This window comes from Anolis sagrei, chromosome 6 (genome assembly GCF_037176765.1).
Source record: "Anolis sagrei isolate rAnoSag1 chromosome 6, rAnoSag1.mat, whole genome shotgun sequence".
Lineage (NCBI taxonomy): Eukaryota > Metazoa > Chordata > Lepidosauria > Squamata > Dactyloidae > Anolis > Anolis sagrei.
The window spans coordinates 95,082,655-95,105,180 of record NC_090026.1 but is presented as its reverse complement, the minus strand read 5'-3'; the positions used below and the strand labels follow the sequence as shown (position 1 = coordinate 95,105,180).

At 39.0% G+C, this 22,526-nt stretch overlaps 1 protein-coding gene across 10 annotated transcripts in view; it reads left to right on the top strand.

Annotated features, from left to right (window-relative positions):
* The window catches only part of HDAC9 (histone deacetylase 9), a 491,112-nt gene that overhangs the window by 395,480 nt on the left and 73,106 nt on the right, over positions 1–22,526 (top strand). For 9 of the 10 annotated variants that reach the window (XR_009631775.2, XM_060782133.2, XM_060782132.2 and 6 more), the window contains one exon: positions 18,404–18,522. Coding sequence is in view for 9 of the 10 variants with exons in the window: in XM_060782133.2 (XP_060638116.2) it covers positions 18,404–18,522 (119 nt within the window). In the remaining variant the exon portion in view is untranslated. Of the gene's footprint in view, positions 1–18,403; positions 18,523–22,526 lie in introns of those variants that run through there. The other variant, XM_060782137.2, reaches the window with a different exon arrangement.

The window sequence follows — 22,526 nt, the reverse complement described above, 5'->3', positions numbered from 1 at the left end:
CTTGCTCCTCCACAAGTATGTTTTCTTGTTCCATCCAGTCCAACAATTTCCAATACAGATGCCTTGTGTATATTTTACTAATGGTATTAAGGAGGCTAATGGGCCTGTAGTTTGCTGGATCATCCTGCCTGCCTTTTCTTTTGTATATTGGCACAATAATTGCCAACCCCCAATCCTTAGGGATTTGGCCATATTTATCAATACAGGTAAATAAAGATGCTAGGATAGGGGCCCAGAAATCCAAATTGTTCTTAATGACCTCGGGTGGGATTGCATCCTCTCCTGGTGCCTTTCCCGCTTTTAGTTGGGCTACTAGTCTCTCTATTTCTGCGGTGGTCACAGGTGGCCAGGTAGGAAGGTTTTCCATAGATGTATTAGCGCAAGAGTTTGTGCCCGCATTGTCTGAATAGGTGTCCCTGTATAGCTCTTGAAAGTATACTTCCCATCTTGCTGGCAGGATTTGGGAGTCAACTGCAGTTCGGTCCCAGCTTTGTATGTTAGATGTAATGCGCCAGAAGGTGGTTGTGTCCTTTGCCTTAACAGCTTGTATGAGCCGATCCCAGTTGTTTTTCATAGCCTCTCTCTTCTTGCGTGTTAGTAGTTGTTTGTATTGTCTCTTTTGCAGCAGGAGATCTTGTGCAGCCGTTGGGGTAGGATTGAGTTTATAGCTCTGATAAACAGTGGAGAGGGCTTTTTTAGCAGCAATAGAAGTATCTAGCAGGATAAAAGAAGTACAAGTGCTTATATAAAATACTGGAAAAAAAATTCCATTTTAAAACATTAATTAAAACATAACTCAGTTGCATTATAATTGTTAAACGGAAGATATAATTGCCTCTCTTAATATGTAGCTGTAACTAGGAATGTTTTTGTTATTTCTGTTGGTGCAGAGCTATGCGGCATCATTACTTATGAGTTCTTTCTGCTGCGAATCAGTGCGTTGTAGCATCCTGTGATATTGCAGTAACTATAAAGCAAGTAATTTTTGTGATTCTTTAATAATAAGAGTAAGAACTATCTAAAGTGCATGAGAGCAACTGACTAATTTTGAAGCCTTGGAATTGTAACTATTTTGAGTTCCCAGCTGTATAGCTTCTGAACAGTCCTGAGAATACTCCTATTGGAGCGTGCCTTATGAGCTCTCCATTGACTGTGAATGTACTGGTCTGGATATTTTATCTCACACAGCAGACGGCCATGGTTGTAAAACTAGCACTTGTCTTAGGTTCCCTTCCCTGGCAACTCACTCAAGGGTATTTCATTTCATAGACAAGTAAATAGGCTTTCTTGGAGGCAATTGCTAAGGTGAAGCAAGTGTTAGGAAAGCTTATTTCACAGAATGAAAGGTGGCACCTTTTGAGTGGCAAAACATATACGGCTAACCCAAAGGTCCACATGATGCCAAAGTACACAGTGATTCCTGAGGGGAAGAGGAGCTATTTAACATTGAGGGATATCTCCCTCTTGAAGTGGGGTAATGTATAGAGAATATTTCCCTATATCAAAGTAAGCTCATAACTATTGTTCATGTGGAGCCTAGTATATATTTATCAGAGTGCAGAACCAAGATATTAAATCTGTGTTTCAGGTGCTTTTCAGGACTATGAATCTCATCATATGTGCTACCGGAATCACCATGAATTGTGACGAATCTGGCAGTGTCTGGCTTGGGCTCCCCCCCCCCCCCCTTTGATCCCAATCAACACGGGAAGCCTCTTATGTTGCCACCATGGTAGCTTACACTGGTTACTCTTCCCTTTTGCAATGAAGCCCTGCCAGATGTAAATGTATATCATGGAATGGAAGTCAGCAGGCTCTATCACAAAACTATAGAGGAACCAGTGGTTGCTGCCAATTTTTATCCCGTCTGATGAGGACGTCAAAGTGTTATACTTGCAAAAAAGCCAGTGTGGTACAGTGGTTAGACTTTATGTGTTTTTTAATTCAAATTCTGTTCTTTGTGCAGCTAAAACCGATGCTTATTGTATAAGCTCTCAGGTTTTGTCCTTGAAATCTCGGTATCTGAGACCTCTCTGTCTTCATATGCAACACTTATATACCAAGCAGATACAAAATGTTCTTTTTCATGCCAGGAATAACTGCATCTATTTATTTATTTATTTATTTAGAAGTTTTCTATACCGGCCTTCTCACCTCAGCGAGGGACTCAGGTCGGTTTACAGCATATATGAAAGTACAATAATATATAAGTACAACAAAGTGCAACGTCATTACATATTAAAATAGTACAATAAAGTACAATAAAAACATCATCATCACAATTACCTAAACCAAATCGTCAATCCAGTCATAGTCATAGTCATAATCATAGTCGCAGTTCATCATCCTCCTTCCTTGTGGAAGGAGGTTATAGATTCAGTCCTCGAATGCCACATTCCAGAGCCAGGTCTTTAGTAGTTTCCTGAACGTCAGGAGGGAGGGAGCAGATCTAATCTCTAGTGGGAGGGAGTTCCAAATCTATTGAATTTGGGTAGTGCACTTGGTTGAGAATGTCATTGGATTGATAATGACTTATCAAAGCTTGCAGCTTTCCTCATAATTTGAATTTTAAAAACTAAAGACTTTTTAATGAATGTGGAAGAAAGCAATATCAATGGATTTGCACATCTCAGCTGCTGTAACTAGCCATAATAGTTAGCTGGACAAAGGTAATATGGCAAATATTTTCAAGATGACTTTTGAGAAATAGAATAACAGAGTACCTTCAGGCCAAGAGTGACAAAAACAAGCTAGAAAGCATCACCTTAAAAAAAACCCAATTGTACAAAAGTTTCAGACTGTCTTTGAAAATGAGCAGAACTCAGGGATTGCCAGAGTACATTTCCCAGAGCTCTACAGTCATCACATTCACTCCAAGCTGGTCCTTCTTTCCAAGTTTGTTCTCATACGGTATAATTAGGGTGGAAAAGTAATGAGGAGATAAACTTAAAATCCATGGGCTTGCACATCAACACAATTTTAAATGTGGTTTCTTTGAAAGTGCTTTTGTAAAAGACTATTTTTATTTCCCCTTCAGCATGATTTGTCCCAAAAAGTTGATAATACATTGTGCCATGAAGCCATAAATATTATGTGAACCATTGAAAAATTGTCTCTTTTTAACAAATCACTTCCAAGGGCTCTCTGGCAGCTTCCCTGCAGTCATGAAAAATGCCAATTGATTGTTGTTGTTGTTTTCAATACAGAAAATCCTGAAATGTGGTCCTTCTCCAACACATAGCCCCACAAACATATAAGGAATTATGCAGCACCTCCATAGTAATTATTGGTTTATTTAATTCTCCTGAGTGAAAAATAGATCTCTTAGAAACTTTTGACCATATGAGTTGTGACATATTATGCACACATTTTTGGCATCTTTTTCGTCCAAGGGACTAAAGTTATTTATTTCTTTGGAGGGATAAATGGAAAAAAAGAGGAACAGAGGAGAGATAAACAATGCAACACCTAGAGCATTTCTGGCAGATTGTTATGCTTCAAACTTTATCATAAAACTAAAGCAACAAACCCTGCTTTCATCTTTCTTGCCTTGTTTTCATTTTTATTTTTAATTCGGAAACTCCAGTTTCTTTCCACTGAAGCACCTTCAAGTTCATTTACTTATACACCCTCCCCAAAACTAGCTTTTCGAAATGGCACATGAAGCTTATTTAATCCACTGGGAGTGTGGTCAGAAAGCAGCCTTTTAATTACAGGCATTAATTAGTCTGACATGACCTTTTGTTTGGATACACAATTACTTTTATGGATAAGGCTGCTTAGTGGGAAAAGCAAGGAGGGATAATAAACAAGGCATGTGCCTACTCTTCTGCAATTTAAGTTACAACCAAGTTAATTCAACTTTTGGTCTTGAAGTTCTTTTAAAAATAGTTTAGAGAATGGTTTTATCACAGGCCTTCCTAATTCTTACAAAGATGATCAAATGAAATATTGCAAAAGCATGGGAATTAAAAACACCCTACCCTTTAAAAAGCACAAAAACAAATACTCTTTATTGACAAGAGGATGAGAAAACTAGTTTGTAACAACATTGAAGGAAAGAAAAGGAAAGCATTTAAGCATTCTGAAAATTCCCCAAGGTTTTTGTGGGTACTTTCATCTAGCTTTTTACACAAGTCTCCCACGCATCTGATTTCATAAGCTTCTGCAAACTATAACTGGTCAAAGTGGTTTCCAGGTCAGCTAGAAGGAGCAAGTCAATGCCCTAGTTGGTTTAGCAATGTTCTCACGACTGGTGTAAGATCATGGATAGTATATCTGAGACATGTCTCAGAATATGTCTCATCATTTTTACATGGGCTGCAGAGAAGGATGCATAGTATCAGGTGTGCCTTTTTAGTATCCTTGTTGCACCCAGTAACTATGAGTTGCCCAGTTCCAATTATGTCACTTTATAGTGGCTTCTGCAAACAAGATTCCAGCCTCTACATGTCTAAAACTAACAGCATTACAACATTGCACCCTGGTGTTTTATATGAATTGTTTAACTGCTTTCCTTTGGTGGATATTTTTATGAAGATCCCATTATCCAGAATGAGAAGAAAGGGTCATTTCCCCAGAAGCAGAACCCAGAGCCTTTCAGTTACATGCTCCTTTGAAATATCTGCTTTGTGCAGTTTCACTAATGAGACCACCTCTATTATTTATTTTTTCTTATTTAGAGGTTTAAACAAGAGAAAAGAACACTGCTTCGTGGGCACAGCTATATAAATGTGTTTTTGTTATTTACTTCTCTTGCAGTCCAGTTTGGAAAGTTATTTTTAAAGTAATTAGTTACAGTTCAAGTGCCAAGATCACTTGAACTGTAAATTGATTTTTTTCTTTTCCTGTGTTTTACTGATAACTAAAATAGTTGCCTTTTAGGTTTTTAATAACAGTCTAAAAGGTCCTATTCCGATCTGCTTCATCATTGCCTCAATATGTACAATGGAGCAAGTTGGAGCAGAATGGGAGCAAACCAGCACTTCAGCTGTCTGATATTCCTTCTCTACCACTGAGGACAGAAAATGTAATTAGGGACTAAAAATTACAGAGTAAATAAAATAACGTTTAACTCTGTTATCTTACAGTTATATGGATAAATGTAGTAGAACTATAATTTATAAATAATAATAATAATAATAATAATAATAATAATAATAATAGAATAACAACTTTATTTTTATAACTCGTCTCCATCTCCTCAAAGGAACTTTGGGCAGCTTATATGGGGATGAACCCAAACAGCATAAATAAAATATAGAACATTAAAATATATAATGGCAACATAAAACAGAATAAAATAACAACATTATAACGAAAAATATAAAAGTAAACATCAACCAACAACCAATGACCTCTTTGATAACAATCAGCTTCTGGGTAATTTGCTATTAGAAAAAATAATAATTATAGGCAACTAGCCATTTCAAACTAGATATTTCCAAACAACAGGAAGGATAATACCTTCCTTTAATTTTTATTAACTGCTGCAACTCTCCTGGGGTTTGTAGTTTAGACTGGATCTATACTGCCATATAGTACTGTTTGAATTGCATTATAGGGTCAGTGAGGACTCATAATGCAGTTTGGTGCAGTAAAACTGCAGAGTTTACACTGATCCTATAGTGCAGTTTTAAACAGTGTAGATGGGACGTGGGTCTCCCTAACCTGCTAACCCCAGCACTCCATGGGCTGCAATCATGGCAGTAAAGTGGAATGATATTTGTCCCCATAGCTAGCAGCAGGTATCTTTTAAGATGTTGCCCTTATCCCCTTTCCTCTGATTTTATGACTTCTACTTCTCATATCAACTCCACAACTTGCTAATATGTCCCACTCTACAAAGAGCTTAAGATCAAGGCACATATACATCAAAATTCCATTTTGAACTCATAGGACATTCATATTTCAGGATACAATGATGATCTTTTAAGACCCATAATAAAATGAACCCACCATTCAAACAAAAACGAGAATTTTGACAGTGCTCCAAATTGCAACAATATACATTTTGATTGTTTATTGAATGCCATGTTTGGACATCAGAGTAAACCATAAGCTCATTTCTCCCTTTCCGTTGCGTCCTTACTTCCAAGCGTTCTTTTTCGACAAGCCGAGTTAAATTGCTGTATGTATTGGACCTTTCAGGCTCGGGGCAAAGAACGGAAAAATTATTTACAAAAGCTTGAAAATATTTAATCACAAGAGGCAGGGGGCAACAATGTTTTAATTATCAGTACCTTAGGCCATTGGCTGGCTGGAGGCTTTCTCAAACAACCAAATGCACTGAATCGCTGTTTGCCAGCCTTAGGGTCAGGCCTGAGATGAAACAGATAAGATAATTGGCTCTAATGAAATCCAGAAGGCCTTGGCTTTCTTGTTTGAGCTTGGATTTGAAAAGTGCGTGTGGAAGTGAGACTTAATTCAAACCAGTCCTGAGCTCGGCCCATTTCTCAATGGCTTTGATATTGTTTGAAGTTCTCAAAGTGTTCGCCACACCACTGGCCTGCTGGGCTGGGCCTCCCCGGTCACCTTAATTACTGAGCTTTATTGCTGACTTTACTACACAGGAAAGGAGCCATTATATGTTCCATCAACATCAGCTCTGCTCAGATTGGAGGAAAGGGCAGGGTGAAAGGCCACTGTTGGAAGGCAAAAACTTCACTTTGAGGTAGTCAGATCATTTACCAGGGTCGGATTTCACTGGGCTATGTGTGGACATTCCTAACAACACAACAAGTCAAATTTCTACTTTCAGGGGAGGGGGTCAAATGATTACTTTTCAAAACATTTTGTTTGCCCATGATTTGTGAATGAAACCTTTGTTTTCCTGAGGCGAGGGATCCTTTTTTTAAAAGCCCAATTAATCACCTTTGAATAAAAAGATAACAATGTTAGGATGTATTCTAAATCGGACTGAGTATTAATGCTCCTTTGAAGTGGAAATTAGAGAGGAAACCCCTTATGGTGAGCACACAGACCCCAAACCCCAAAGGATTGGTTCGCTTATATCGGGCGTAATATCTCGAGGGGTAATATGAGTGAATGCAAGGTGTTCTGTGAAAACATAGGAGATCCTGTGAGGGTCCCTTTTGCAGAGGTAGATTACATCTACCTACTTTTTACAAAGTGGATTATTGTACAGTATCTACCAACAACAAGGATAGTGTTTTAATTCCAAAAAGTGTGACTTTCAGAATCTGGCAAACCCCTCTGACCTGCTACTTCAACCTCCTCTATTGGCAAAATATCAAAGCTGCATAGGAAACAATGCAGTTAATTGAAGCCTGAGATGCTTCACGTGGAAGCCTTTTTTTCCTTTGAGGACAATAGAAGGAGCTTCCAGATGGGTCTAATTTACTAACATCGGATCATTCTTGCTTTGCTTCAAGCTGCATTCAGAATGGCAGCTCTGCTTCCAAGCCTCTGGAAGCCAAGTGACATTCAGTAGCAAAATGGACAACCCCAGTTTTCCAGGCTCCAGTTTTGTCAGTGGGGCTTTTCATCTCTTACATACATTGCAGCATGGATCATGATTGTGCCCTCTCCTAAAATATAATCTAAATTTGTGGTAGGTCTGGATGCCCATCTGGCAGCCTTCCAAGCATTGCAGAGACTGCTGCAAATGCATTTTTCAAAAATCCCAGAAATCTTTAGGAAGACTGTTTTGATGTTTGTTTGTTTGTTTGTTTTTAGTGTTAAACTGTATTGGAGAGGGAGATGCATGTAGAATTGCCAGATCTTTGTTCTTGGCCCCTTTATTCTAATTCTCAGGGCAAGAAGGAAGTATTTCAGCATGCGAGCACTGCCTTAAAAGGTGTGCACAAATATATTTTCATTAGTGAGACATGGCAATTAAAATAAATAAATAGCATATGGTGTGCAATTGTGGATGGTACATAATGTATCATGTTTAAAGGCATCACCAGGAATTTCCAGTTCTGATATCCCCATTATACCAACTCCAAGCTCTGCTTTCTATGACATCATGAGAAATTACCTTTAGATTTAGGATTTTGGCCCTAGAATGACAGGATCTTGCATAGCCAAGCAGGTATGCAACCTGCTTAAAAGGTGATTTGGTTTTCCTGAAAGCTTACATTGGTGGCAACTCAGCCCTTCTTTTTGTCCATGAAAAGGATAGCCCAGGAGTCAGAAAGAGCCAAGAAGCAATGAAGTAGGATTATGTGCAACATTTGACCCCTCTTCATTCATCTTTGATCTAGACAGAAGGGTGGACTGTAATAGGAATCAATCAATCCATCCATCCATTTACATATATAGCCCACCCATTTCCTTAAGACTGAGTCTCAAGGCAATTTACAGATTAAAAAGAAAATAAAACAAAAGGCATCTTTTAAAAAGATGAAAATCAAAACTATTAAAGTGCTCATAAAATTAAGGTCTTTTAAACCACTAAAAGCATAGAGTATAAATAGTTCAGAGCCCCCAGTGGTGCAATGGATTAAACCACTGAGTTGCTGAACTTGTTTACCAAAAGGTCGTAGGTTCAAATCTGGGGAGTGGCGTGAGCCCCCGCTGTTAGGCTCAGCTTCTGCCAACCTAGCAGTTCAAAAACATGCAAATGTGAGTAGATCATTAGGTACCGATCTGGTGGGAAGGTAACGGTGCTCCATGAAGTCATGCCAGCCTCATGACCTTGGAGGTATCTATGGACAATGCTGGCTCTTTGGCTTATTAATGGATGAGCACCAATCCCCAGAGTCAGACACAACTGGACTTAATGTCAGGGGAAACCTTTACATTTACTATAAAAAGTTCAGTGCACTAAAACAAAAAGCCCTTACGTATAAATAAGATCAGTTCCCAAATTCCTGATGGAAAAGGAAGGTCATCACCAGATTATAAAAAGACCAAAAAAAGAGGAGGCCAGTTCCAAAGTCTATAAGACTCTCTCCCATATTTGCACCAAGTGTCCCTGTAAATGTGATAAGCTCCAGAAAATCTTAGAAGTTTGCATTGGAAGCTCATCCTTCAGATAGTGATCTAGAGCTTCATAGGTCAAAACCAGCAGTTAGAATTGTATTTGGAAACAGACTGGCAGCCAGTAAAGCTGCTGAAAAAAGGAGCCAAATACTTATGTAGGCAGCATCCGGCAGTAATCTGGGCTACAGCTTTTTGAGACCAGTTGAAGTATCCCTCAGAGGTGGTTCTATACAGAACAAGCATAGTAATCCAGGTGGAATGGAACTAATGCATGAGTCACCATGGCCAGCTGCCTCTAGAAATGAATGCAGCTGGGCACATTCATCCTAGATGCATTGAGCACAATCCAGGTACTACCCCATGGCTGGAAGTTGGAATCTTTTATCAACAGTGGTTACAGGAGAATGCATCTCGTATCTGAGTACTATTGTACATGCTTTGGCTAGCAAAATGAGCCACAAAACTGTGCAGTGCATTAGATTACAGCTGTTTGGTTCAAAAACCCCTACATGAACTCCCGTCCACAGAGTGAGTTTCTGTTTGTGTGAATTGACTTATTCAGTTTGATAATCTAAAGAAACTATAGATCTCATTTTTTTTTTGTCTTCAGTGGAATGGATAAAACATCTTATTGTTCTCCAGAAGCAGATACTGGAATGCTCTCTAGGAATGGGTTTAAACTTGTTGGGCAGCTGTACAAAAAACCTAGTGTTTTGAAACTTTAAGTTATGTGCAAGGTTCACCATGTGCTATCATGTCTGCTTCTGTAGGAAATCCAGTAGCAGGTTGTTAAAAGACTGAACATAAAAACATGATTTCATAAAAGAGGTATCTAAAAGATGATGGATTAAAGGACTCATTTTTGACCTGGCAAATGGTGTGGCTACTTCACGTAGCAGGTGCTGAGAGGTGGCCACAAGGCAATTTCTGGATGCTCAATGGTCTTCTATGCAGTCCCAAACTTAGACTCCTCCCTATAGGTGAGATAGTGTGTGTTATCCCATTGCTTAAGTTGAAGACACATTCAGTTACAACTTTATCTGAATTTTGTGTGTTTTGGAATGGTAAGAGGCACCATTTTGTTGGTCTGAAAAATGCCCTAGATTCTCTTTTGAACTCTGGAATTCATCCACTATTAGGAGAGATAATAATTGATTGCTAGGAGAATAGATAGTATATCTTGGTAAAGCAATCATTTCAAAGCAACTGAAACCCATGATTTTTCCCCTGGCACAGAGAGAGAGATGGAAAAGATCAAATGAAAGGTTTTGGGGTTGTTGTTGTTGTTGTTGTTGTTTTTGACTTTCCTGGCTACAATGAACATGAAAGAATGAGTGGGGGATAATGGGGAAAACTCACAAAAAAATGGTAGCTAAAGTGGCTTAGAGGCAAAACAGCTAATAAAAACAGAACTGGGCCTAGCACACGTCTTTATTTATTTGGCTGGCCATGCAAAGACTCACACGTATTTGTTAACAAGGTCAAAGCTACCCTTAAGAAGAAGCTTCCCTGTGGCCCATCTTACTTCTAGTTGTAGTTTTGTTCTTCTGAAACAGAGCTGTTCTAATTTAAATCATATGGAGGCCATTTCACAGTGAGAGCAAAGATAGAAGAAAGCACAAGGAGGAAACCATGAAATCAAAGAGAGAGCTGGTGAAAGTATCTTTCAAAACTAAATATGAAATCAAATCTAATAGGATATTGCTTGCGTGCTTTGCAATTGGAGAAAATTATCTTTTCTTCCCTTCTCTCTATATCACAGCCTATAAATCTGTATTAACAATTAAAGTAGGCATCATAGATCCATGGTAAATTAAATCCTGGTCTGCAAGGGAAAAAATAAAAGGGAAAGGAAGAAAGTCAGGCCCCTTCTACACTGCCATATAATCCATATTATTAAAGCAGATAATCCACATTACCTGCTTTGAACTGGATTATATGAGGCCGCTTCTACACTGCCAAATAAAATCCATATTATCTGCTTTGAACTGGATTATATGGCAGTATAGATCCAGTGTAGTGCCCTTCCACACAGCCCTATATCTTAGATCAGGGGTCCTCAAACTAATGCGGCCCTCCAAGGTCATTTACCCGGCCCTCGCTCAGTGTCAACCTAAGTCTGAAACGACTTGAAAACACACAACAACAACAACAATCCTATCTCATCAGCCAAAAGTAGGCCCACGCTTCCCATTGAAACACTAATAAGTTCATATTTGTTAAAAAATTTCTTCATTTTAATTATTGTATTGTTTTTAAATGTATTTTGCACTACAAATAAGAAATGTGCAGTGTGCATAGGAATTCATTCATGTTTTTTTCAAATTATAATCCAGCCCTCCAAGAGTTTGAGGGACTGTGACCTGGCCCTCGGTTTAAAATGTTTGTGGACCCCTGTCTTAGATAATGATATTGATATTGGAAGGGCCTGTAAAGATGCAAGATTTGGGTTTTATATGGCAGTATAGAAGAAGCCCCAGGGTTCTTCACCACAGCCTTATAACCCAAATTAACAAGGCAGAAAATTCCACAATATCTGCTTTGAACTGGGTTATCTGAGCCCACGCGGCCATATATTGCAGTTCAAAACAGAAAATGTGGGATTTTATTCAGCTGTGTGGAAAGGGCCTCAGGTACATGTTGTTAAGCACAACTAAGTGCCTTTCCACACAGCTGTACAAAATCCATACTGAACTGGATTATATGGCAGTATGGACTCAGATAACCCAGTTCAAAGCAATTTTGTCCAGTTGCAAATAAATAATAACTGGAATTCAGATAGATATAAAATTCATCTCACCAAACTACACTGAGCAGGTGGCCAGGTATGAATTCAAAGGGAAATGTCAGGATTCTTGTTTCCTTTATTCAGTTGAGATCCTACATCACAGTCTGTAGCATAAATCTCCCATGCAGACTTACCAAGTAATTGTGGTATGCAATCTTTGTGTTGAATCTCAAATAAACAACTAAAGGGAATGTCCCACGGGTTTAGATGTCTTTACACAAATACCCAGAGCATGGGAAATAAACAAGATAAACTGGAACTTTTAGCACAACAAGACAGTTAATGTAATAGGCATAACTGAAACTTGGTGGTCCAAGTCCTATAATTGGAATGTAGCAATGGAGGGGCATAATCTATTTCAGATAAGTAGACCAAAAATATTTGCACCTTTGAAGAGATGCAAGATTTCAATCCTGGAAACCAGGTTGAGAGCATCTGAATAAGAACTAAGGGAACAAGGACCGAAAAAGATGTAGTTGTGGGGATCTACTACAAATCTCCAAGCCATACTGAAGAACTGTTTTATGCCTTCCTTAACCAGATGACCAAACATGCAGAAAGAAGAAATATGGTAGTAATGAGAGATTTCAACTATTTTGATACTTGTTGGAAAACAAGCTCGGCCAAGGGAACAAAGTTCAATAAATTCCTTGCTTGTCTTGCAGACAATGTCAGTGTTTAAAAGGTGGAAGAGGCAACAAGAGGATCCGCTATTCTGGACCTGATCCTGAGGGCTTAGTCTATGAAATTGAAGTGGTGGTATCCTTGACACTCAGATTCTGTACATGGGGACAATTCAGTGATTTCTGGCCTGAGGGGATCAACAGATAGGCTCCTTGCTCTCATTCTATGTAAAGAAGCTAGTTGAGCTGGAAGTACCATGGTTGCTGGTGTAACAAAGATTAGAGTATCCTCGGGTATATCCGGTGCACAGACCTACTTCAAAAAGCAAGGAAAGCTATTGAAATAGAGAGAAACAGTGTTGAAATTGGAGAAGAACAGCCAGGACTAGTGACATAGTACTACCAGGACACACTGGGCCATGACTGTTTGATTAGTAGGAAATATAACATCATCTTCTGCTGCCCTCACTCCCAACTGAGTTTAGTTGCAATACAGGAAAACAACTTTCTCCAGAAATCTTTTTGGGGTAGCTTTACTAAAACCTGTCCCTCATAGAGATGAAAGTGCTAGATATTGTCTTCAATCAACACACCTATTTGTATTTTTGGACTCTCATATTGAAGATCTTTCACTCTCCAATATCTTTCACCCAATGAGATTTCATTAGTTGACCTAATAGTTAGGTAAAGGTAAAGGTAGTCCCCTGACATTAAGTCCAGTCATGTCTGACTCTGGGGTGTGGTGCTCATCTCCATTTCTAAGCCGAAGAGCCAGCGTTGTCCGTAGACACCTCCAAGGTCATGTGGCCGGCATGACTGCATGGAGCGCCGTTACCTTCCCGCCGGAGCGGTACCTATTGATCTACTCACATTTGCATGTTTTTGAACTGCTAGGTTGGCAGAAGCTAGGGCTGACAGCGGAAGCTCACGCCGCTCCCCGGAATTGAACCTGCGACCTTTCGACCTAATAGTTGGGAAACCTCTATCTTTATGTGAATGCCAATGGGAGTGCACACAGAACTTTCCTATATTGGTTTGGCTGAACATGCTAGCCTAATGTGCTGACTGCAGGAAGCAAACTTTTCAGTGCAGAGAAAGAGCATCTGAATCCTCCAATAAATGAAATTAACAAACCAGAGCAGCCAGTCCTTTTATCATATCTCTCACTACACTGTGTTTTATAGCCTTTTAATTAGGCATATAGCAGCTCTTACAGGTGTTCCAAATTTTGCTAAAGAGAAGCAGCCACTAATGACTCACATGTCCTAGTGATCTTTCTCGATTCAATCAAAGAATCAGGCAGGTCATTATGTCCCACTGATTGTTATTTTACATGTGAACCTTTTATACAAAAATGTGAAATAATTCACAGAAGTAATTATTTCATATTCTATTATTCTGAAACCAAGTGTTGCATTGTCTACAAAGGGGTGGTTCTGTGCCATTAAGAAAAGTGATGATGTAATGATTCCTGTGCTATTTAACATAGATGCTAGGCACATCTGAGAATTTCTTTTGATGGTCCAACATCCTGAGGAATTGTACTTCTTGGTTTCTGGATTCAGAGCAGACAGTGCTTCATGCAATGTGTAGTTAGCTGATTACATTGCTGCAAGATACATCTTTTAAAAAACTATATAAATGCATAAGGGCTAAAGATTCATTCATACTACATTGGTTTGATCCACTTTCAGTATCATGGTTCCATACAATAGAATCTGATCTAAATGGTGCAAAAACATGTCAGGAAACCCTGACAGGGAGAATCATGGAGTGGTAAGAATCTTCACAGTTTGGGAGTTATTCTTTACAAAATTCATATTTAAGCTTTTGCGTAGAAAATGCTGTTTTCTGCCTTTTCAAAGTACATGAATTTTTTGAGCAGAATGAGTTCTAAATGAAAAACAGCTTTTCTCACAGCGAGAAGGAAATTACGAACACTTTCAACTTTTTGCTACATTTGAGAAGAACCAAATTTCTACTGTATATGTGTTGCTGCAGAAGAGACATGAGGAATAGGAGAGGCCAGGCTGCGGATGTTATAGAAACATCCAATTGGCCACACTACAAAAACCAGAGATAATTGACTCTGTATTATTGAAGCTTTCATGGCCAGAATCACTGGGTTGCTTTGAGTTTTCTGGGCTGTATGGCCATGTTCCTGAAGCATTCTCTCCTGATGTTTCACCCATATCTATGCTCACAACCTCTAAGGATGCCTGCCATAGATGTGGGTGAAACATCAGGAGAGAATGCTTCTGGAACATGGCCATACAGCCCAGAAAACTCAAAGCAACCCAATAATGGACTCTTTTTCTAATCCAGCAGCAGGGCCAGCCCTACTGTTAGACATAGTGAACTGGCTACGTCCAGTAGCAGGTGCTGGAGGCAAAGTGCTGGGAACAAATCTATCCTGTGACTCCTAGGATTACTTGCTCTTTTCAGGTGCCACAGAGAATGCCATTTCTTCAGAAACACCAAACTCATATTCAATTGGTAGGCAATTCAACTTAAAATATAAAGCAGAGTAAGGAACTTTGTATGGCAAAATGACTTAGATCAATGGTTCTCAACCTGTGGGTCCCTGGGTATTTTGCCCTACAAATCCCAGAAATCCTAGCCAGTTTACCAGCTGTTAGGAGTTGAAGGTCAAAACATCTGGAGACCCATAGGTTGAGAACCAGTGGCTTAGATCAACTTACCTCAACAGAGTTTTTTCTTATGTTCTTCCATACTATATCAAGATTTCTTTATTATTCTCTACATTTTTCATTTAATACATTTGAGTTTATATCATAAAATGCTTGCTGAAAACATGTTGTGGTTATGACTAAAAGGGTACATTGAACAATTGAAGTGAATTGTCCCACTTCTGGGGCATAGATGGATGGGGAGAGATAGAGTTTCAAGACCATGCCTAAGAGTTTTGTATTTCATCCCTGAAACATGAAAATCCTGAACTTCCATTATATCTCTTTATGATTGCCTGAAGATATTAGTATATCAGTGCTATTGACATCAGAACATTACATTCACGTTGCTTGTGGTCTACTTTTGGCTTGTGTGTGAAGTCCTCCAGGCCCCTTAAAATGTTTTTTAAACAGAAGAAGAATGCATTGATTGAATGTTATTATCTTGGGGGAAATGTGTCATTGTTTCACTGAAATGTTCACAGCTCTACTGAGACTCAAGAAGGCTAACTGCACTAGAATATCCTGCCATCTGTAATGTCAACATATTCTTGCCTTAGAAGTGGAAGGAAATTTCCATGCCATTATTTTCAGCTTCTTCATTTTTTTGTACTTTGCCTTTTGCAGAAGAAAACGACAGCTACAAACAATGAGTTCTAAGTAATCAATCTATGACACAGCTAGCAAATTCTTTCCAGTTGAAAAATGTTTATTGAGCAACAGGAAAACCTATCCAGAAAAGTTATGAAATCACTTGAGCAAGAAGGATTATGTGCTAGCAGACAAAGGAATGATCAAAGATACTTTGATCATGAACAATTAATGTTATGTTGTACTTCAACTCCCATGATCCCCTAGTCATTACTGCCAACCAATTTTTTCCAGGCTCTGCTTTTGGGAGGGACTGTAATTCACATGCTTTGTGCACAGAAAGTGCTAAGTTCATTTCCTGGTATTTCTAGAGAAGGCTGGAAAAATACTTGGGCGAAATCAAGGTGTCCGTTAGTGTTCACAATATTAAATTAGTATTAAATTGACTTACTTCTGTTGCTACAAATTGAGTTCTGATAACTAAGCAAGAAGGAAAGAAGAAGGGACAGAGATTTTCCTTTCTTGAATTTAGCACATAAATACCAGGACTTTTCTGTTTAAATTAGTGGTTTTGTGTTTTTGCTATCATTCATAACTTTTGCCATGTTGTTGCTTGGCCACACCCTTTAGACATCATTAATGGGGTTCAGCCATAGATGTCCCAGTTTCCCCCTGTTAACTGTTGGAAGGTATGCAAGGACTAGACTACAGCTTTCCAAACTGTGTGTAACAACATCTTAGTGCATCAGCTGCACTGTATAGATGTGTCACGCGAATGTAATGAGAAATGACAAAAATCTTGAAAATTTATGTCAGTATCTTACAAGTTATATTTTTGTAAAAATATACAAGGGTTATTTGAAAAGTAAGGTTGCAAGACATGTAATTCTCATGGTGAATTTTCACAGGGGAAGCTGGTATCACTGCTGTGTAGCGGGAAGCCAGCGGAAATGAACGAGCAGTGCCAGTCATCAGTAGCTCATCAACTGGTATCATGGTGAAAGTTAGAGATGAGCGTCTTCATTCTGTTCCCTCCAAGTGTGAAGTTCATGCTGTAATATGCTACCTAAATGCTAAGAGCATGAATGCTGCTGTAATTCATCGCATAATCATTTCACTTTATGGAGAGGACATAATGTCAAGACAGCATGTGACAAAATGGGTACGTAATATATTGTGAGACCATGAAGAAACTTCGCAGAGCCATCCAAAAGAAACATTGTGGGATGCTAATGGCGGGAGTCTGTCTCATTCATGACAATGCACATCCACACACCATTCATGTAACACAAGAGTTGCTGTCTTCATTTGGTTAAGATGTTTTAAGCCACCCTCTTACAGCCCTGATCTCACACCCAGTGACTATCATCTGTTCACTAAATAGAAAGAACACTTTGGTGGAAAACACTTTTTTGATAACAACAAGGTGACAATTGAAGTGATGAATTGGCTGAAAAAAGCAGAGGAAAACTTCTATGACACAGGCATCCAAAAACTCATCGCACAGATGACAAAATGTATTGAATTGAATGGTGATTATGTGGGAAAATAATGTAATGCATATGGTACAATACAGGTAAATTTTGTTTAAATATATTCATTTTTTGTATTTAAAAAAGTATTGTAACCTTACTTTCTGGATAACCCTCATAAATGAAGGACTTTCATGAGATATGTTTTCTTCCTATGACATTTCATTTTCACATTGTATGTATATGTCCATATATCTTATAAATAGTTGGTTTAACCCCTGGTTTGCTAGTAAAAGTGAATTATTGTGTTGCGAAAGGAAGCATGTTCTGAAAAGTATGTCACTAACATGAAATGTTTGGAAAGCTCTTGACTAGATTCTTGAGTAGTATAAACTGAATATAAGACTTAAGGTCTGTTGGTTTATATTAATTTTTACCTTTGAATGGATAAGCAAAGCTACCTGAGACTATTTCCTTTTGAAAGGATTTATCAATCAGGATTCTCCCACTGTGACCAATTCTTGGTGTTGCTATACCATTTAGACATTTTCCAGCTTTAAGTATCCTACTGAATCTCATTGCCCAAAGCAATTGGCTTTGCTTTCTTACATGATAGATTCAGCCTTGCTTAGTTGTCCCTCCTTTTAAGCAATCTCAAAGTGGATAAGATAAAGTACTGGAAAGGAAAGAGTTAAAGCCAAAAATGGGAAAACCCTGAAATGTCTTCCTGAAAGCAGCAGGGGGTGCTGTTTCTGGTTTGTGGTTGTCAAATTCCTGCTAGGCATGACCTCAGAAAAATCCTGAGAAGAAGAGCTGGTTTTGATTACAGGAATCCTTTTTGGGTTCCCCGCCCCACCCCCTTCTTTTAGCAAAGTCACCCCCAACTCAAACAACATTTTAAAATGTTCAGAAGAAGGGATACGTTTGAAAAACAAACAATCCCCCCACCCCACAAGAAATTTATAGTTCAAATTTACACCAAGTTTGCACTAACTGGAGCAATCTAGGTTTCCACTGAGACTTCAGAATTCTCTTTGTAATCCATTAGTCACTTCCCTTGAAGAGTTTGTCTTTATAAGAGGTAGGGTAAAACAGGCCCAGATGTGTCTGTAATGTTAGAAGCTCTTGCATATACCTGCATTTTTTTAAAGGAAAAAATGCTAAAATCTAGTCTCAGAATGTGGAAATAGAATTGGATAGCCTAGGCCAAAATCTGATTAATGTATCAATCTCATTAGCATGTTTAATGAAATGTCAGATGCATAACCATTTGCCTATCTTTTGTTTTAGGACTGTGATCATGCCAATTGCCTCTGAGTTTGAGCCAGACTTTGTCTTAGTATCTGCTGGTTTTGATGCTATTGAAGGCCATGATCCTCCCTTGGGCGGATACAAAGTGACAGCCAAATGTAGGTATACTTTTTATATTTTAAATCTCCCAATCCCTTCTTCTATTTCCTACTCCAAAATTATTTGAGGAACAGTCATCTCCTGCTCTAAGATTATTCTACGAGTATTGCTTTGTTTTGGTGATTTTTGACTCCACAACAAACACATGGTTTAGTTTGGTATTATAAATGGCAACTGATAGAATTTATGGAACAGAACTTGGAAAAGTTGCTCTTTGATTTATTTATTTTTAAATCCAGCTCCAGGAAGGAATGAGAAGATAATGTCTCCTACCCCATCCTATGACATTCAGAAGGAAATCTAAATTTAATTTTGTCAATGCTGGTCTTGAAATAACACTATATGGCTAGTGCTTGTTCTCTGGGGATGAATTGACTATGCAGCGCAAACTTTCCAGTTTGGCAGTTATGATCCCAATATCTCCTGTAAAGGTAAAGGTTTCCCCTTGACATTAAGTCTAGTTGAGTCTGACTCTGTGGGGTGGTGCTTATCTCCATTTCTAAGCCGAAGAGCCAGCATTGCCCGTAGACACCTCCTAGGTCATGTGGCTTGCTTGACTGCACGGAGCGCCATTAAGTCCTCTTGTTGTTGTTCATTCGTTCAGTCGTCTCCGACTCTTCGTAACCTCATGGACCAGTCCACGCCAGAGCTCCCTGTTGGCTGTCACCACCCCCAGCTCCTTCAAGGTCAGTCCAGTCACTTCAAGGATGCCATCCATCCATCTTGCCCTTGGTCGGCCCCTCTTCCTTTTGCCTTCCACTTTCCCCTACTTTTCCTAAGTCCTCTATCATCCCACTTTTCTTAAGTACTCTATCATTCCACTTTTCCTAAGTCCTCTATCATCTCACTTTTCCTAAGTCCTCTATCATCCCACTTTTCCTAAGTCCTCTATCATCCCACTTTTCAGTTGCTTTTAAAATATCCCAGCTGCTGCAACTTGGGTTCAAAGTGCAAAAGCTCTTAGCACTCAGTTAATTTAGTAGGAGGTAGAGGCATTGGTGGAATGTTGTCCTTCTCATGAGGCTCAAGCATAAATAAACTTGCAGCCTCTCTTGGCTCTGGCTCCATCCTCTCCTATGTCCTTCATTGTTAATAACCATTGCTGTCTCACCACACTCTGGTTATATATGTCCCAGTTTTTATCTGTAAAATGTTAGAAGATATGGCAGTATAATGGCTTGTCAACTATAGTGGAGCCATTCATTCTATTCAGATTCATCTAAACCTAAGTATATCTTGTTTTGGGAATAACCTGTTCAAAAAGTGGGGTAATTTATTAAAATTCCCACAATTCTTCAAAAGGGGCTCCCTCATGGTGTAGCAGGTTAAAGCACTGAGCTGCAGAACTTCCTAACTGGAAGGTTGGTGGTTCGAATCTGGGGAGCAAGATGAGCTTCGGCTGTTAGGCCCAGCTTCTGCCAACCAAGCAGTTTGAAAACATGCAAATGTGAGTAGATCAATTGGTAATAGGTCTGTGGGAATGTAACATTGCTCCATGCAGTCATGCTGGCCACATGACCTTGGAGGTGTCTACGGACAACGCTGGCTCTTCAGCTTAGAAATGGAGATGAGCACCACCCCACAGAGTTGGACATGATTAGACTTAATGTCAAGGGAAACCTTTACTTTTTACCTTCAAAAGGTCTTACTGTTTTATCAATTTCCATAAAAAGTTGCATGCATATGACCCATACCCTTCACCCCGACCTACTTAAATGTATTGTCAGATTCTCCTTCTTCATGTCCCTTCTTCTCAGATTAACCCATTGTCTGTTGTAAGCTTTCATTCATTCATTCATTTAAATGTTTTGACTAAATCAGTGGTGGGTATTGTAAGTGATTGAATTTTTTCAACCATAAAAATGAAAACACAGCATTTGAAATCAAATTGAATGTATTTAAAAGCAGAACATCTGGAAACCCAGAAGGCACTTGCTAAAATGGAGACATGATTAGGTAAATAAAGAGCTAAATGATTAGGTAAATAAATAAAGAGCTAAAGAGAGTCTGAAAAAGCCTGCTGCAATAAGATTGTCTTCACTATCCATCTTAAAAGAGGCTGTGCTGCTGCTGGACATCCCTCTCTTAAAGTTGAGAGACCCTTCCAAATACCTGGCAAGGCAACTGAGGGCCCTTTCAGACAGGTCCTATATCCCAGGATCCAATCCCAGGTTTTCTGCTTTAAACTGCCAGAAAATCTGAGGTAAACAGAAAACCTGGGATCAGATCCTGGGATATAGGACCTGTCTGGAAGGGTCCTAAGAGAGCTTCTTCTGATTGGTCATCTGTCATGAGAGTAACTCCAAAATGGAACAGAGGTTATAGCCAGAGTCTATAGTTCATAGCAGCAAGGGGTGGCTTGTGATCCTCCAGAGATTGTTGGACTTCATATCCCAACATTCTGGGATATGGACTCTATATCCTAGATTTTGGGAGAGACCACGTGGGCCAACCCCCTGCCATACAGGAAAAGCACAATCAAAGCACCAGATTGTACTTTTAAACAGATGACCATCCAGCCTCTGTTTAAAAGCTTCCAAGAAAGGAATTTTGATTTATCCTATTCTCCAAGAATTCTCAAAAGTTATTGCCAGTGGTTCTGAAACGCCTTCTGCGAGTTCCTTCAATACTCATGGATGTAGTTCATCTGGCCTTGGATACTTGAATTCATTTAGAGTAGCCAGGTATTCCTGAACTACATATTTATCTATTTTGGGTTGCATTTCCCCTGTTAGCTCTTTAGCTTCATGCTGGTCAGGTTGAACACCAGTCTCTTTTTGGGAGAAGACTGAGGCAAAGAAGGTGTTCAACAGCTCTGCCTTTTCCCTATCCCCTGTTAGCATTTCACCACCTTCTCCATGCAGAGGCCCTACCATTTCCTTTTTCCTCCTTTTTCTACTGACATTTTTATAGTTTTTAATCTCTCTGACAACACTGAGCTCATTTTGTGCCTTAGCCTTACAAACCAGGAAGAATATGACAGATTTTGATAACCCCTGAGATACATATTATGGGTGTAATCAAGATCATACAACTTCATTTCATTGTAGTACATAAACTGCGTCATATGCAGTTTCAGGTATTGTATTGACTTCAAGTATAACAGCCCATAAAAGAAGCCCCCAAAGACTCCAAATTAAGTCCATACATACTGTCTTTGATCTTCATATCCAGCAATTTTTGATATCAATAGGAATGCTTTGTGGAGTTCATGATCCATCTATTCCCCTTTGCCGGATTATAGCCTCACTCAATAATTTTGGTCTTTTCCTTTTATTGCTAAAGCATTATTAAAATTTTAATAAGACAACCTAGAATATTGCCATGAATATGCTTTTCAGTATCCTATTCATATCAGCAATACAAAAAAGATAGACAAGGAAATGGGAGGAGAATAACGTCAACAACAAAAAGAATGGGTAAAGAGTTAACATTGGTTAAAAAAATCAAACATTATTGGGGTAACAACCCATTCAGCAAAGGGCCAAAGTGCTTCAATATATTCATAGAGTTCTTTCAACCATTCAGTCTGATGGACAGACAAGGGTATACCAAGACATCCAGTTTAACAACTCCCGTTTCTTGGCTATCAAATTAAAAGGGATGACTAAAGTTTGAGCTGTGCAAGAACTATGAGAACAGACTTGGCACCAAGACACAAGGAAGTATGTGGTTGGTATGTTCTATATTTCTGTTTTAAGATTTTGTTTCCAAAAAGTCCTGATGAGCAATATTGTCATGCCATAAAACTAGACTTAAAACAAACTGCATAAACTTGGACAGGTTTATACATTCCTTTTTATTACATCTCCCAGAATCCCCACAACCAGCCTCAGCCTGGTCAGTGAAGCTATGGGACTCTAGGATTTGCAAAATCCCCAAAATAGGCTCTGGATTTCCTTGACTATGATCCTATTTTAATTTTTCCTGTTGGGTTTGTTGGGGTTTTCCCCCCTTTTGGCTGCTTCTCATGGTGTCTAAGTTATTGTTTATTTTTGCTGTG